At 61.5% G+C, this 15349-nt stretch overlaps 1 protein-coding gene across 1 annotated transcript; it reads left to right on the top strand.

Annotated features, from left to right (window-relative positions):
- Positions 1-1083: 1083 nt before the first annotated feature.
- NPM3 (nucleophosmin/nucleoplasmin 3) lies at positions 1084-4044 on the top strand. The gene is made up of 5 exons (XM_088528883.1): positions 1084-1154; positions 2148-2233; positions 2979-3098; positions 3458-3551; positions 3930-4044. The coding sequence occupies exons 1-5, from the start codon at positions 1121-1123 to the stop codon at positions 4025-4027; spliced, it is 432 nt and encodes a 143-aa protein (XP_088385009.1). The 5' UTR covers positions 1084-1120; the 3' UTR covers positions 4028-4044.
- The last annotated feature ends 11305 nt before the right edge of the window (positions 4045-15349 follow it).

Below are 15349 nucleotides of genomic sequence, written 5' to 3'. Positions count from 1 at the left end.
GTCTTGCAAAGGGGGTCAGGTTTCTTCCTACCCTTTGGTGTGTCCTGGGCCTAGCAGCTGGGCTTAGCTGCTCGATGGCTGATGGGCTGAGCGTGTGTGAGGCAGCGCCGCTGGCCCCGTGGCCCCAGAGAGCAGCTACTGCGGAAGCAGAGGAGCTTGCAGGCAGCCGGGTGCTCCTGCATAACCATCAGTGCGTGAACTCCAGCTCTTCCCTGGAAGCAGGTTGGGCTCTTCATACCTCTTCAGTCATGTTGTTGAATTGACTCCAGCTGGAAGGAAACGGCCGGCCAGAGGAGTCCTCATTGGCCAGGGAAGCGGAGCGGGCTCGGAGCCAGGAGCGAGCGTGAGCTCGCCCCGAGAGGGCTCTGCTTCTGTGCAGCCGCGCGTCGTCCAGCCCAAGCAAGGAGCGGGATCCTTCCCCTTTGGCTTTGCAAGGCCATGGCTTGGGCTTTGGGCTCCCTGCACACCTGGAGCAGAATATTGCCCTGGCTCGGAGCTCCAGCCACCCTTGTCCAATGTTCGAAGGATGGTAAGGGGGCCAGTCCCTCCCTCCCAGCCTGTGCTGCTCTCCCAGCTCCTCTGCCATCCTGGCTCTCCCTTGGCATCCTTCCCGCTTCCCCTCTGCAAAGGGTGCTGGGGGGTGCAGGAAGGAGCCCAGCAGTCACACGCAGTGCCCGGGCGCAGGCGGCAGTGTGGGGGCCAAGGCCTTGCCCCTCCAACCCGCGGAGGACACTCCCAGGTAAGGGCTGCGGGGCTGACTTTCATCTCCAGGGGCTTTGGGGCTGCTCACCCTCCTCGGCACTTTCTGACCCTCTCCTGAGGGCAGAGGCAGTTTCCAGGAGCAGCCGTTAGGACGCCGTCGGGGTGCATAACCCTGCTGCTTTAATCGCAAGGGATTAAAATGCCATAAACGGGACATTTCACCGGCTTCCCTTGCGGCTGCTCCAGCGAGAGAGACCTCCGCCAAAGAACCCACCAACTCGGCGGAGCCGCCGGGGCTGCGGACCGGAGGCGGCCGCGGGAGCTCCGGGGGCGGGAGCAGCGGACGGGGCGGGCCGGCTCGGCCCCGTCCCTCCTTCCCTCCCTGCTCTCCTTCCTTCCCTCCCTCCGTCGCCGCCTCATGGAGCCGCACGGGCCTGGCAGCGTCCTCTTCGGTGAGCGGGACCGGGGGGAACTGAGGCTGGGGGGCGGAACGGGGGCACGAGCGACCTCAGGGAGGCGATGGAGTAGGAGAGAGGGCGGGAGAGACCGGTGGAGGGGACGGCGGCGGGGGGAGAGACACGTGGCGAGTAAAGGACGGGAGCGGGGCACACACACGTGGAGCGCAGTGGGGACACGTGGAGGGGGCGAAAGGGAGACCTGGAGACAGCTAAGAGAAAACGTGGGAGAAAACGTGGGAGGTTGGGGGGAGCTGCGGGAGCGGGCGGCTACTACCGAGCCCTAGGCGGGTAACGGGGGCCGGGGCAGCGGGGGGGCCGTGCGGGGCTGGGGGAGGCCCGCAGCGTGTGGGGAAAGGGACACGCGTGGCGGGGTGGGGAGCCCCTAGCAGCACGTGGCGCCGCTCCTCGCGCACGAGCGGCCGGGGCAGCTCCCGGCCCGGCACATGGCCCGGCCCGGCCCGGCCCGGCCCACGTGCGCGGAGGGCGCCGGCCCCGCCGCGGCCCAGGCGCTGCCCTGCCGAGTGGGGGGCACAAGCCGGGCCCGGGGCCGCCCTGGCCCGGGGCTGGTGCCTCTCTTTCCGCTGGGAGCCCCGGGTCTGGAGCAGAAAGGCTCCGCTCTGCGTTTTTCCTGTCTGCTTCACATCAGTTATTCACTGTGCAGTGAGGAAACAGCCCAGGGCGTTTTGCCCTTCTCGCTGCAGCTGGCTGAAGCCTGGTCATGAGAGCAGAAGATGTCACTTGTGTTGGCCTTATTCTCATAGCAGCCCAGCGTGGGGAGCCAGGTTTTGTCCCTGGTGGGTGGATAGTCTGCAGGACTTCAGCCTGAGTGCCCTGCTCTGCAGCTCCCGCGGAGCACTAAGAAGAAGCTGTTTTGGGGATGCCACGTGCTTGTCTGCCTGGGCTGGGCTTCTGCTGGGAACCACGTGGCTGTGGCTCTTTAGGCCCATGTAGCTGTTTCTTCATCTGCTTCTGATCTTCTGCTCCCAGGCTGCGAGCTGACCAGCAGCACCAAATCCTACACGTTTAAGGTGGATGAGGAAGATGACTCCGACCACATCTTGGCTCTGTCTGTGGTAAGAGAGAGGAGGGTTAGCTGGGCTTCTCCTCCTCTCCAGCAGCCCATCTGCTTGCCAGGCTCACTCCCCTCAGCTGGAGGGCTGGACCCTGCACTGAGGTCTTGGCACTGGCCCCCACGAGGGCAGGATGAGGGGCTGGTGCTTTTCTCCCTCCTATGCAGGCACCAGAATAAAGCCAGCAGTGTCTGGGGGCTGTTTGGTGCAAGGATCCTCTGGATATAGGGTGAAGGAGGGTGTTTTTCCCTGCGTTAGACCTTGCTGGGGCCTACAGCAGAACACAGGTCCCCACCAGGCAGGTCTCTGGCCTCCTGCTCTCAAAGGGGCACTCAGGGCTTTGCTCATTTATTTTTTTGGCTCTTTCTGGGCTCACTGTCTGTCCTGGGAACATGGGAACTACCAGCAAGGATCAACAGAAAATGCAGCCCACATGCTGTCTCCTGAGACAAATGCAGGAACGGCTGTCCAGCTGGAAAGGCACGGAGCCCCTCAGCAGGCAGCAAAGGGACGGTGGCTGCAGGGAGGGATTTTGTGCTGTCTCCAGGAATTAGCAGCCAGTCTGTGCATTCACGCAACAGAGGTGCAGGTCCCTGTCTTACCCATTTACACAGTGGCACTGCACATGGTGCCTGCGTAGCAGCCAGGCTGCTGGCATTGCTGTGGGTCACTTGTCCCGAGGAGAGGCCTGACTGTCCCTGCTGCCTTTCTTGGGAGGGCCGTAATTCCCAACCTCTGCTCCCTCCAGGTTTGCCTCACGGATGGTGCCAAGGATGAGTGCAACGTGGTGGAGGTTGTTGGGCGAAACCACGAGAACCAGGAGATCGCGGTGCCGGTGGCGAATCTGAGGTTGTCGTGCCAGCCCTTGGTAAGAGAATACCAGGGGACTCAGGCAGGCTGCAGGGACTCTACATCTCTGGGTGTCTGTAGACCTTTCCCTCCAGACCCTGACCACGAGCTGGTCTGCGTTTCCCTGGGGAATGCCTGGAGTAGCTGTGGCCAGGCTGCAGGTGCCTCCGCACCTCATGGTGTGTGCACATACTGCTGAGCAACATCGCTCCAGGTCTCCCTCCCAGCCCCTGCATCCTGCGGGGATGCACCCTTGCCACCCCTCTCTCTGCCCAAGCTAAGATGTATTTAACCGATCCGAGCACCCTGCCAGCTGGTATGGGTCACCCTGGGTTTTGCCTCTGCCTCTGATATCTCCCGCCCTCTGTCTCTCTGCAGCTGAGTCTGGACAACTTCCAGCTGCAGCCTCCGGTGACTTTCCGTCTGGCAGCGGGCTCCGGCCCAGTGCACCTTGCGGGCTGGCACCAGATCGGTAAGGAGCAGCGTGTGGGAAAGGCTCGGGAGGAGAAAGGGGCATGGAGGGCTTTCCTCCATGGGGATGCCCTCTTTCCCTGGGAAACCTGGGGAGAAGCACTTTGGTGCTGCCCAGCATCTGTCCAGCAGTGACCCCCTGTGCTGTTTCCCCAGGGATCCATCTCCCTGGTGTTGAGCCCTGCCCAAGAAAAGGATGTGGATGACCCAGAGTGTCTCCTCTTCCCATGCCTTTCTGTTACCATTCCCATCTGAGAGCTTCCTACAGCTGGGACATGGCTTATTGCCCACGAGCTCTTTGGGCTGCTCTGTTCTTTGGGTGTTTTAGGAGGAAACTGTGTTTTCCAAAGTGGGTAACAGAGTTACATGCATGTCCTAGTGCACAGGGAAGATGACTCCTTTGAGGAGGAAGACGACATGTCTGAGGATGAGATTGCTCCCGTCATGCCAGCCAAGAAGCAGCGAGGGAAGCAGTAACGGGTCTTCTGGCAAGGTGAGGGGCTGGGCAGCCCTGGAAGAAGCATCCCAGTGATGTCCCGTGGGAAGTGCCGTGGGTGGAAGCTGACCCCACCGCGCGGTGGTGGTGTGGAGAGGGCACCATGGCAGCAGGCTGCCCACCTCAGGCTGCTGCTTCTTTCTCCAGGTACTTGCTGGAACTCCTGGGACGACTTTTGCCTCGGACACCTCTTGCCTGGACCTCAACTTTTGCTGCTTTCTGATGTACCTTTCTGGGGGCTGAGGTGTGGGAGCTACTCCCACCACTAGGGTGGCCCCTCTCCCACAGCCCTAGAAGGTTGATCCCGAAACAGAGTTGGTGCTGCTGGTTTCTCCCCTCTCCCCCATCTCTGGAGTCAGGGATGGTGGATGGTGTCCTCGTCTTGTGCCTTTTCACTGTCCCAGACCTCTGCTCTGTGCACCTTTTTCCTGGCTCTGACACACACTCTCCTGGCCCTGTCCCCAGGGCCGGATGCACAGCCAGAGGTGGGGGGTAGTTTCACTGAGATTTTCTGTTGTTGGATTTTCTTTACACACAGCTAGCTGGTTTTTACATAGTTGAAAGCATTATGTGAAACCAGGGCCCAGGCTGCCTCCTCACAAGCAGGATGGTGGGGTGGGGGCTCACAGTCTATTTGGGGGGACGCACTGGGTCAAACTGCTTTGTAAAGAATAGTTTTTACACTTGAAATAAAGTTCTATGGGGTGCGGGGGTCACTGATGACTGGCACCTTCCTGGCCTGTGGGTCAATGTCCATTCTGGCCCTCCATGTTTGTGACACTGGCTGCTGTCCCTAAGAACCACCATGAACTGCCCTGCCCTGTGGGCCCTGTAGGTACCTTGCTGGGCAGCAAGCGCCTCGGGCTGCATGGACTCCCATGGGAAATCCTCCAGGGTGGATCCATGGTCCTGGGTTGTGAGTGGGGCCACTTCTGCCTTCCACACGCCTTGCCCTGCTGATTCTTTCTGGTCCCAGCAGCTGTGGTTGGGCTTCCCCAAGGCTCCATCTTGCACCCTGGGGAAGAGGCAGCAGGAACAGCCCTGGCTTGGGAAAGGAGAAAGGGCACCGGGTGCTGGTGCTGTGCTGTGGGGGACGTGCCTGGACTGAGATGCATCAGAGGACAAAGCAGAGCCAAAATGGAGAGGTTAACAGCTTGTTTGTGGCATCCTGCCACCCTGCAGCCTGGTGACATGGGGGCAGCCCGGGGGAGCACGAGCACCCGCCCTGCAGCACCGCGTGGGGCCCGGGACACTGCGGTGGCTGCGGTCCCTCCGTGGGGACCGCTAGATGGCAGGCGGACAGCGTGGTGGCCCTGAGCACCCGAGCAGAGGGGCTGCAGGTCTGGCCGGCTGCCGCTCTCCTCGTGTGTGCCCGCCTCGGTGCCTGCCCCACCAGACACTGTGACCACAGGGAGCCGGCACCAAGGCTTCTCCCGGTCCGGGTGTCCAGGGATGCCATGGATACCTGCTCCCGAGGTCCCTGGGAGGAGCAGTCACGAGCACAGTGAGGTCCCCAGCAGGTTTTCTTGTCCAGAGGAGGCCTCTGGGGACTGTGCTGATTTGGCGCCTTTGACAGCAGAGATGCAGAATCTTTTCCTCCCAGTGGATCTGTGTGAGGTTGCTGGCAGGGGCCTGCACACAAGCACCTTGTGCCAACAGGGCAAAAGAGGAGCTCGACGGGGAGAGGGCAGCTGTGGCTGTGCCCAGCCCGGGCTTGGCGGGGCTGTAAAAGATGGGTCTTGCAGATCTCCTGGGATGCCCCAAACCCTCCTGCTGTCCATGCAACGGGACCATCGTGGTGCAGGGGCACTGGGGCTGATTTCCCTGCTGGGCCTCGGTACTGCTTGGCTTGGGGTGAGGGATAAGGGCAGGTAGGTCATTTTTAGCAAGGTCCTCCTGGAGCTGTGGGCTGGGGGTGGCGAGCGGAGGGAGGCAGCAGCGCTCGGCCCTGCAGGGCTGCTACAGCCACTGCTGAAGGGGAAGGGGACAGGCAGCACAGGTTGGTGAAGCAGAAGGAGAGGGCTTGGGGAAGGGAGGCTCAGCAAGGGTTTGTCCCCCCGCTTTCCCGGCAGTGTCCTCCCTTGATGCAGCCGGCTCTGGGAAAGGGAGGGAGCGCGGCTGGGGGGGCCTCGCTCACACACAGCGCTTAATGGGAAGGATGGGATTACAGGGGTCACGCTAGGTGAGCAGCTTCCTTGGCGGAGCTGATGGTATCAAAGCAGGTGCCCCCGGCTGCAAATACCTTGGGCAAACAAACAGGGCTGTCTAAGAGCAGGTGAGCTTGGGCACGGGCGGGCTGGGGGGACGGGGTGCAGAGGGGGCCGTGTGGGGGTCCCGGCCTGGCGGCTGCTGCCTTTTACAATAGGCAGGAGTGGGAAGATGAAGTGGTTGTGTGGCGCACGCATAGGTGTGTTCCCCGCGCCAGGGATATGGCCCAGTGCTCTCCATGGGCAGTCAAGTGACACCCCAACCTGGGCAATGGCCATGGTGCCACCCTGGGAGGTGACCAGCTCTCAGCATCCCTCCTTGCTGATGCCTTTAGGGGCCCTGTGCACTGATCTCTCTAGGGACGGATCCTTCCCTGCTCCAGCAGCAGCAGGGGGTGCTGGCCAAGACATCTTGCTGAGAAACGTGGCCTCAGCATGGCTTGGTGTGGACCACATCCCATGTGAGCATGGGACCAGCTACCCACATAGTGGAGTGCTCTGTGGTGTCCTTGCACCAGCCCCATGGCTTGGCCACAGGTTTGGGCCACTCATGGCCACCGAGCAGCTCCTAACATGGGACTCATCTACCTGTCTGAGGGACCAGGTTGGGCCAGGAGTCTCAGGGGCTGCCCTGCTTTGGGAGGAGAGCTCTGAGCTGAGCTTTCCTCGGCAGCACTGCCTTCCTGGCCTCCCTGTGGGCATGGGGAGAGGCTCTGCTGAGCGGGACCGGGCAGCTGATTTCCTGGTGAAGGCTGCGCGATTTTCCAATGCAGAGGCTGAAACCCCAGTGCAAGGATGGCCGGAGAGGCACAGCCGTGGACCATGCTGTAGGTGGGGCTGGTCCCCTGCGCCTTGAGCCCCGTGCCTGCTTCCCCTGTGTGAAATGTGGAGCTGCTCTTCCCTGAGGATGCAGAGCTGGCTGCGGAGGAGCGTCCTTGGAGCTGGCAGCATCCCTGCTTGTGACGGATGCCCACTTCTCAGCACCCCTTCTGACTGTGCTCCCTGACAGCCATCCCTGATGAAGGTCCCGTCCAGCCCCACGTCACCTCAGTGGTAGCAACTGTGCAGTCAACGACCACATCCAAGATACTTGGAGGTCGCGGGTGGCCCGGCCTCCGACCCCTCCACGGTGCAAATCTAATCACAGCGCCCTGGCTGTCCCTGGTGCTGGCAGGGCTGTCACTGCTGGCCACGCTTCCCTGACAGGTTGTCCCAAAACAGCTGGGCTGCTGTGCTGGGCCCCGTGGGGATGTAGGGTGCTTCTGTGGGGCACATGGCTGCAGGGATAGCAGGGACTTGTGCTCCGAGCTGCAGCGCACATGGTCCCTGGGGCTGGATATGAACGGCTGGTGCAAGCGGTGCTGGGGAGCAGAGTGGAGGAGGATGTGGGTGACAGGGTCTCATCTCTGCAGGTCTGTTCTGCTTGATGGTGATGCCCAGCAGTGAAGCGGGATGGTCCAGCAGCTCAGTGAGCCCTCGGGAGATGGATTTGGGCTCCCTGGGAAAAAAAGTAGGAGCAGCATCCTGGGCAGATCCGGTATGTTCCTTCCTGTGCACTCATGTGCCTGGCTGATCCCTGCTGGGCTCGCGTCCCTGAGCTGTCACCATGCACCCTCCAGAGGGTGTCTGCACTGCGGCGGGGGCATCTCGTAGGTGCCATGACCATGTCTCTGGGGTGGGGTGGAAGCCCCTGGTGCTGTGTCGCACTGTTTCTGGCTATCCGCAGGGTCTGGGCTGTGGTTTAACTGGGATCATACACTCCAGAGATACATGGAGCAATGAAGAGACTGGACCTAGGAGCTGGAGAAGGTGCCTGCACCAGGCTGAGGCCAACATGGGACAGAGCTGCAGGGCTGACGGGAGCCACAGGATCAGGGTGAGGATGGAACAAGTGTTCGCAAGGGGTGGTGGCGGGTCCCGTGGGCTGTGGGCATTGCAGGTGCAAGGGGCAGTATGCCCGTCCCACCACTGTGGCCCTGCAGCCTCCCTACGCACTGCCCATGTCTTGCAGGGCCATGTGGGGTGTCCTGGGGCTGCTCCCCGGGCTGGGGTCAGGCTGAGCTGCCTCTCTGCCGCGCTGGGATGTCACAGGGGCCGTAACCCTGGTGTTTTGCAAACTCTTGGGGTCAGCAGTTCAGCTGCCACTGACACAGGGGCCCGGAGACACACACGGGCATTTGGGGTGGATGCTGTAAGCAAACAAACCAAGGTAGAGTTACAGCCGGCAGCCAGCCCCCTGGAGCCCCCCTCCCCACTGTTATTAGCTTTAGGTTTAACCACCCCCAGGCTGGGCGCAGCGGGGGCTTTGCAGTGCCCAGGTTCAGCTTCACATGGCCCTGGATCTCCTCTGAGGCCACCCCATGGAGAGGATAGCAAGCCCAGATGCTGAGGGATGGGTCCCACCTCTCCAGACAGCCACTGCAGCCCCCTCCCTGCCAGCCTGGCTCTGCTTTCCCTTCCCAGCCCTGCCTGGTGCTGTTTGGCCAAGTCCCTGAGGATAATGCTCAGGTTGGACTCTCCTAGTACCTGGCACATCCCTTGGGTCATACCTTTTCAGGAGATTCTCTTTGGCCAGCACAGTGGGGTCAGGAATGAAGCAGGGCCACTTAAACGCCATGTGCACATCCCCTCGCACGTCTCCATGCACGTCACTCCTCTGTGCACACGCGTGTTGTGGCCATCTCCAAGGCACGCTGCTCACTTGCCATTCCGTTTGGTGCCCAGCAGCTTTGCACAGAAATGCAGGGATGCTGCAGGACCCTTTCCTGTGCTGGGCAACCTGCAAGGCATCCCTCTCTTTCCTTGCAGATACTTGTAGCTCAGGACTGCACCTCCCCAGCAAAGCCTTCCCTGCAGTCTCCTGGCGCTGCCAGGTCTTTACCCACACACCTGGCTCACCTCCAAACCCTGCACTGCATCCCTGTTGTGTGCCAAGTGCGGATGCTGGAGCCAAATGCAGCAGTGAGACAGACTCAGTGCAGCAATGGAAAACCCCTCTGTGCATCCACCGTGCTCTGTGTGGGCTCCTGCTCTGCTGGGGGACGAGTGGTTCAGCTCACTGTGCCAGAGATCACCTCGATCACTCGGATCAAGGCCGAGTCACCCACCTTGCTTACACCTGAGTGTCTCGTTGCCTGACACTTTGGATGAGTCCTGCAGGGCCCCAATAACATGTCCGGCCCCAGGGCTGGTTTGGGAGAGCAGCACTGCAGGACATTGAGCTCCTGGCTTGTCCAGCTGTGCTGACAGCTGAGAGACGTGAGCTGCCCTTGCAATCACCCATGAGAAGTCAAGCCCAGCATGTGGAGTCCTCTAATCCATGCGAGTCAATACTGCTGCCTGCAAGTCAGCACTTGGCTGCCCAAGTGGCGTTGCTTGAGGCCAAGGAGCAACCAGACATCGTGGAGACTTGAGCCATCATCATCCTGGAGCAGCTTTGGGTAGGTAGCTAACTGGGATATGGAATGGGCCAGGATCCCCTCTTTCTTCACCAGGTTCCTACACCAGGATCCTGTCAACACAGCCCAAACCAGAGGGGACATTCAGCTCTGTGCTGCAGTCCCATGTCCTTTAGCATGCTGCACAAAACAAAACCAGCCTGGTCTTCTCATTGAATTGAGTGGAGTTTGGGAGGAAAAGTGATGGAAAGACTGAAGGATAGGGAAAGAGAAAGAGCAGGAGGTGTCCACGCTGCATGGACACACTCTCTGGGAAGGAGCCTGCAAGGAGGCTGGTGCTGGTGTAGGTAATCATGGCAGGGTGCTTTTCAAAGAGCATGTGCACGTATGTGTAGTTGGAGCTGGTGCTCAACGAAGACAGAGACAATATTAACACTAGGACTTCAGGAACACAGCCTAAAATGTTGAAGGCAAAAGTCACATTTCCAGACAACCATGGGCAGGATGGATGGAAGGTGATGAAAAGGCCTCCAAAGGGCAGAGGAGGGAGCAGGTTTATTGAAATAAAGCCATGAGAACAAACCTCCACAGGTCTCCAAAGGGGTCCCCACATCCCTCAGTCAGTGCTGTGCAGCCTGGGCAGCTCCTGGGGCTGGGAGCAGAGTGTGGGGCGGTCTCCTGCTCTGGCGTTCCCACCAAACATGCCTTAAACCTGTTGCTGGTAATTGAATAGAGAGGAGAATTAATTGTGAGCAGGCTCTGTCTCCCCTCCCCGCTCCTGGCTTGCCCCAGGGGCCACCTCGGCGCTGTGGGTAGCGCAGACAAGGTCATTCCCATGTAACACATCCCGCTGGGGTTTGTCCAGGTTCCTTCCCTTTGGGGGAGGCCGGGTTAATGGCGAGCGGCGGCATCGCCCCGGGCTGCGCAGCGCCGCTCGGCCATGCAGAGCTGCTGTTGCCTCCGAAACGCCCCATTAATGCTGCGGCCCTCTGTGAAGGATCAGCAGGCAGGGCCGGGGGCTTCGCCTGGGAAGCGCGAGGGTGGAGAGGACTCACATGGCCTCTGCTGGGGAGCCTCCACGCGAGCCCTGCCTCTTGGCCTCTCTCCTGCTTGCTCCTCTCCCCAGTAAAGAGATGCTCAAGGCAACTCTGTTCCAGGTGCTGTGCTGGCTGTCCCTCGCTCCGAAGCCTTCGCTTGCCCCAGTTGGAACTGGTTGCCCCCCTAGCAGCGTTGCCTTTGCTGCTGTTGGCTCTACCTGTCTAAAGGAAGTGCATAGGATCAGCCTGGCCTCTGCGGAGGCTGGTCGGGAGGCTTTAGGCTGATGCTCAGGGAGAAGTGGAGAACAGCTACACCTTGCTGGCCTTCACCTGCTGCGTAGATTGGAGGCATTGCTCTGTGGTCTCCTGCACTGTAGTGGTGAGGGGCATCCATGGACCATTCCTGACCTGTCCCGTCTCTGAGGTGAGGACCAGGCAGGGGAGGTGCCGTGGAGGGAACCAGAGTGGGAAGGTGGAGCTGGGAACTGGAGGGTGAAGGGTGTCAGTCCAGGGAGAGAGTGGTGGGCAGGGGGAGGCAGTGCTGAGGGGTACAGGTGAGAGAGCCCTTCCCATGAGCTGGGTCTGCTCTGCAGCCTCTGCTTTATGCTGCCACAGGCAGAGCCTTCTTCGGGGGGTCTCACAGGCCCTTGCCTGCTCTCCTCTCCTATCCTCTAATTGCAGCCCTGTGGATCATCAGCGTGGTGATATTAATGCATAAATCCTCACCAGGCTAAGTGAATGCAGCAGAAACAGGATAGAAAAGGGAAAATGAAGCACAGTTCCAGCCAGCAGGGTGGCAATAGCCGAGGGAATAGATGTTGGGCCTTTGGGGTTTTAGGGTGTTCAGTGGGTGCCACCAAGCTGAAGTCCTGGGGCTGCGCTCGGGGCACTAAGCAGAAGAGCAAATTCGGCACACGGTGCCTGCTGAATTGTCCCTGCCAGGCTGTGCCCTGGGCACAGCTCTGGGTCTCCTCTGGGGACATCAGCCCTACGTGGCTGTCGCCATCGTGTGGACGTGAGCACTGGGCCATGGAGGCACCGCAGGGTTGCAATCCCAGCTCCTGCCCTGGACGTTGCCCTCGGCCGGGGCTGCTTTTGCAAGGTAGATGGGACCCTTAGGAGGGGCTGTCTGGGAAGGAGAGGCCCTGACCTGGCCACAGCTCCAGGGGGCACAGGCGGAGTGGTGTTTCCACAAGAGGTGTCTTGTCCAAGCCCTGGCCACCCGGTGGGTAGCTTGCAGGGGAGAGGAGCCTGGATATCTGGTGTTTGATGTTCCGTCCCCAGCATTTAACACCTAAGCACATGAAATACATAGGCTATTCTGTGAGGAAGACACACACTGCCCAGCCCCGACTCTGCAGATCAGGGCAATAAACCAAGCACTGGGGCACTGCGACACGACCTGATGGGAGCACTTTGGTGGCCATGAGCAGGGTCTTGTGGATGCGTGTGGAGGTGACTCTGAGCTTGTGGCCAGGCTGGTCCTTCAAAGGATTCAGCGTGATGACTAGCTGCAATTGCTGGGGCCTCTCTGGATCCTCAACTATCTGAATTTCGTCTCATGCCACCTCAGGCCAAGGCTCAGCTGGGCTCAGGAGCACCAGGCTGCTCCGCAGGAGAGCCAGACAGGCCATTTAGGCTCAGTGCCTGGGGAAGAAGAGGACTCCTTGCTCCTTGGACCATGGTATTTAGCTCAGATGGCCTGCAAAGGAGCAAATACGCAGGTAGATTTGTGTTGGATTTCCTTATGAAGTTTTTCAGAGAGATTTGCTTTTTACTTGAGAGAGAGAGAAAAGGAAAAAAAAAAAAGCATTGGGTGGGGGGAAGGCAAGTTTCATTCTTCATGCAGACATAGGTCACTCCTTGGTGAGCTGGAAGAAGGCTCTACACAAGCAGCAGACTTCCCTGCTAGGAACAAGTCACAGCCGGGAGCTTGGAGGCAGCAATAGGATGGAATGAGCCCAGCAGCCTTGATGCTGCCCAGTCCCTGGCTGCTGTCATGGGCTGCTTGAGTCCCTTCCATGCCCAGAGGTGGGGCGAGCAGGAGGCCGCGGCCATGGCCGGCGCTCGCCCTGGGCCTGAGGATGGATGGCAGGAGCATCATCTGTCATCCAGTGTCAGGTGGAGTGTGCCTGCCCCTGGGTGATCCCGCACCGGCTCGATTTTACAGCCATGACTGGCACTTGAGCCTGTTTGTCGAGGGCAGGGGGCACCCGGAGCTGTCAGCTCGCGGCTGCCTCTGACCCCACACGGGACGCCGTAAATCTCCGGGTTGAAGCCGGCGCTGGTGCTCTGGACACGAAGCGCCGCGAGGCAGATGCGGCCGGGCCGGGGCAGCCGTGCGCTTCGTGCTCCCCAGTGCTCGCACCCCGACCCACGGCCTGACCTTGCACCCGCTGGCAGCAAAACAGGGGTGGCCAGTGAGGAGCAAGAGCAGCATCTGCAAAAGGGAGCCAGTGTCTAAACCTCTTTAGTTAATATGTATATAAGGCGGATTGTTTTATTTTAGAGTGTCAGAAATTTAAGCACTGCCTTGATTTTGCTTGGATCTCCTTAGGCGATGAGGAGAGATGGATATGGGCCCTGGAAAGCAGCTGCTGTTGTGGTTCAGCCTGGAGGGTTAAATCCATGAGCTGGACGTGTGAGCGCTGGTCGCCCGTGGAAACTCTATTTCAGCTAAGCAGGATCCATGCCAGTCCTGCCCGTGCTCCTGGTGCTCCTGCCAGGTAAACGCAGGCTCAGGCCAAAGCTTCTCTGCACGTTTAGGAACCTCCCTCAGAAACATCCATTTGCACCAACAGAAAGGGAATAAAAATGCACTAGAGGCCAATTCTGCTGGAAACTGCAGACGAAAGAGACAGTTACCCCCTGGACAGGGGAAGGGGTTTAAAGACAGGCTCTGCCAGCTCAGACTCACCAGGCTAAATGCTTAGGGGGCGGCTCTGTGCATGTGAGGGAAGCACGAGTGGGAATATGTGTGTGTGAGGGGGCTGTGCCCGAAGAGCCCCAAGTATGTGACATGCTGCTATGCATGGGGCTGTCCTGCATGTCCCCCTGTCCTCCGCATGCATGGGGAGGATGCTGTATGTGCATGCCTACGCATGCATTCACATGCATGCACACAGATGTGCTGAAGGGCTGTGTGTGCAGGGCCATACACGAGTGTGCGCAGAGGGCTGCAGTATTTCCTTGCGTGTCAGGGCTGAGTGCAGGAAAGGCTCTGTGCGCATGTAGGAGGGCAGTGCACAAGTGTGCGTGTGGGGCTGTACATGTGTATGTGTAGGAGGGCTCCATGAGTGCTCTGTAGGAGGGCTGCTCTGCGTGTGCACATGTGTGTGCAGGAGGGCTGTGCATGACGGCGCGGGGGGCTGTATGTGTGAGGGGGGTGTGTGCGCGTGCGGTGGTGCGAGCCCTCTGCCCTGTCACTCAGAGGCCGGCTGACAGGAGCTGCCTTTCCAGCGGCGGCAGATAGCGCTGATTGCTGATTCGAGGAAACAAAATAGCAATTGTAATTATGGGCTCTGATAAGATAAAGGAGGGCGCGGGGAGCGCGGGGACCGGCAGCGGGGCACGGCCGGCAAATTAGCAGCTGTCACTCAGCGGCGAGCAGGCGGCGCCGGCCTCGGCCCCGGCCAGGTACCGGCCCCGGCCCCGGGGGCCGCCTGGTGCAGCCCCCGCCCCGGTGCGCAACAGGTGGCGGGGCCGGCAGAGCCGCCGAGCGATGCAGCCCGCGCCGGGGCTGCGGGGCTGAGCCCCAGCCCGTCACCGTCGCCTCTGGCCCCATGGCCCCGCGCCGCCGGTCCTGACGGCGCCCGCCCGCCAGGTAAGAGCCCGTCGGGGCTGGAAGGTCGCGGGCGGGATGGCCGGGGGTCCCGCTGCCCCTCCCCCGTCCTGCCGCGGTGTTTTCTGAGCGCTTCTCCCTGGCGAAACTCCCGCTTCCCCCCCATTCCTTAATCCTTTTAATGTCTCGCACTTCCAAGGAGGACTGCGGGCTCGGCCTCAATCCACAACGTGTGGCGCAGCGCAGCCCACGCTCCCCAGCGGGGAGACCCCCTTCCTTCCCCAAACCAACCCTCCCGGAGAGCCCGTTTCCCGACGGGGAAACTGAGGCACGGCCAGGCCGGGGATGCCGCGGGGCTGGGCGGCAGCAGCGCGGTGCCGGGGACACCCGGCTGGTCCCCTCGGGCTGGGCAGCCCCGGGGGGGCCGGGGCTCGGGCCGCTGCTCGCGGCGGGGGAGCAGCCCCGGTGCCCGCTGCTCGCGGCGGGGGAGCAGCCCCGGTGCCCGCTGCTCGCCGCGGGGGAGCAGCCCCGGTGCCCGCTGCTCGCGGCGGGGCGCACGCGGGTGCCGCCCCCCGGGCCGGGCCGGGCCGTGCCCGCCCCCGGGGCCGCGGGCCCGGCCTCCCTGCGCGCCGGGGCTGGCACCGGGGCCGCGCTGCCCTCCCCGGGGCCGGGGAGCGGAGCGGGGCGGGGGGCTCCCCGCGGCGGGCGGGGGGCTGCCGGCCGGGCGCCCCGGGGGTTGGGCGGGCGGGCGGGCCGGCGGGGGCCTTTCCCCTCTGTAGCCGCTTGTGCCCTCCTTTCCTCCGGGCGAGGACTCTCCGGCAGGGCGAGAGGAGCCGAGGACCGAGGCAGCGCCGCAGCCCGGGCGCTCCCCGCCGCCGGG

Source organism: Tinamus guttatus, unplaced genomic scaffold, assembly GCF_059628265.1.
Source record: "Tinamus guttatus ecotype Peru unplaced genomic scaffold, ASM5962826v1 Tinamus_guttatus_pri_ptg000314l, whole genome shotgun sequence".
Taxonomy (NCBI): domain Eukaryota; kingdom Metazoa; phylum Chordata; class Aves; order Tinamiformes; family Tinamidae; genus Tinamus; species Tinamus guttatus.
Note: the sequence above shows the minus strand (reverse complement) of the source record. Positions and strands in the feature narration are given on the sequence as shown.

Bases quoted from the DNA above. Each gene is read 5' to 3' on its own strand.
- NPM3 (XM_088528883.1), top strand. From the start codon at position 1,121: ATGGAGCCGCACGGGCCTGGCAGCGTCCTCTTCG. The intron at 1,155-2,147 runs GTGAGCGGGACC...TTCTGCTCCCAG, and splicing joins GCCTGGCAGCGTCCTCTTCG to GCTGCGAGCTGACCAGCAGC. The intron at 3,099-3,457 runs GTAAGAGAATAC...GTCTCTCTGCAG, and splicing joins GGTTGTCGTGCCAGCCCTTG to CTGAGTCTGGACAACTTCCA.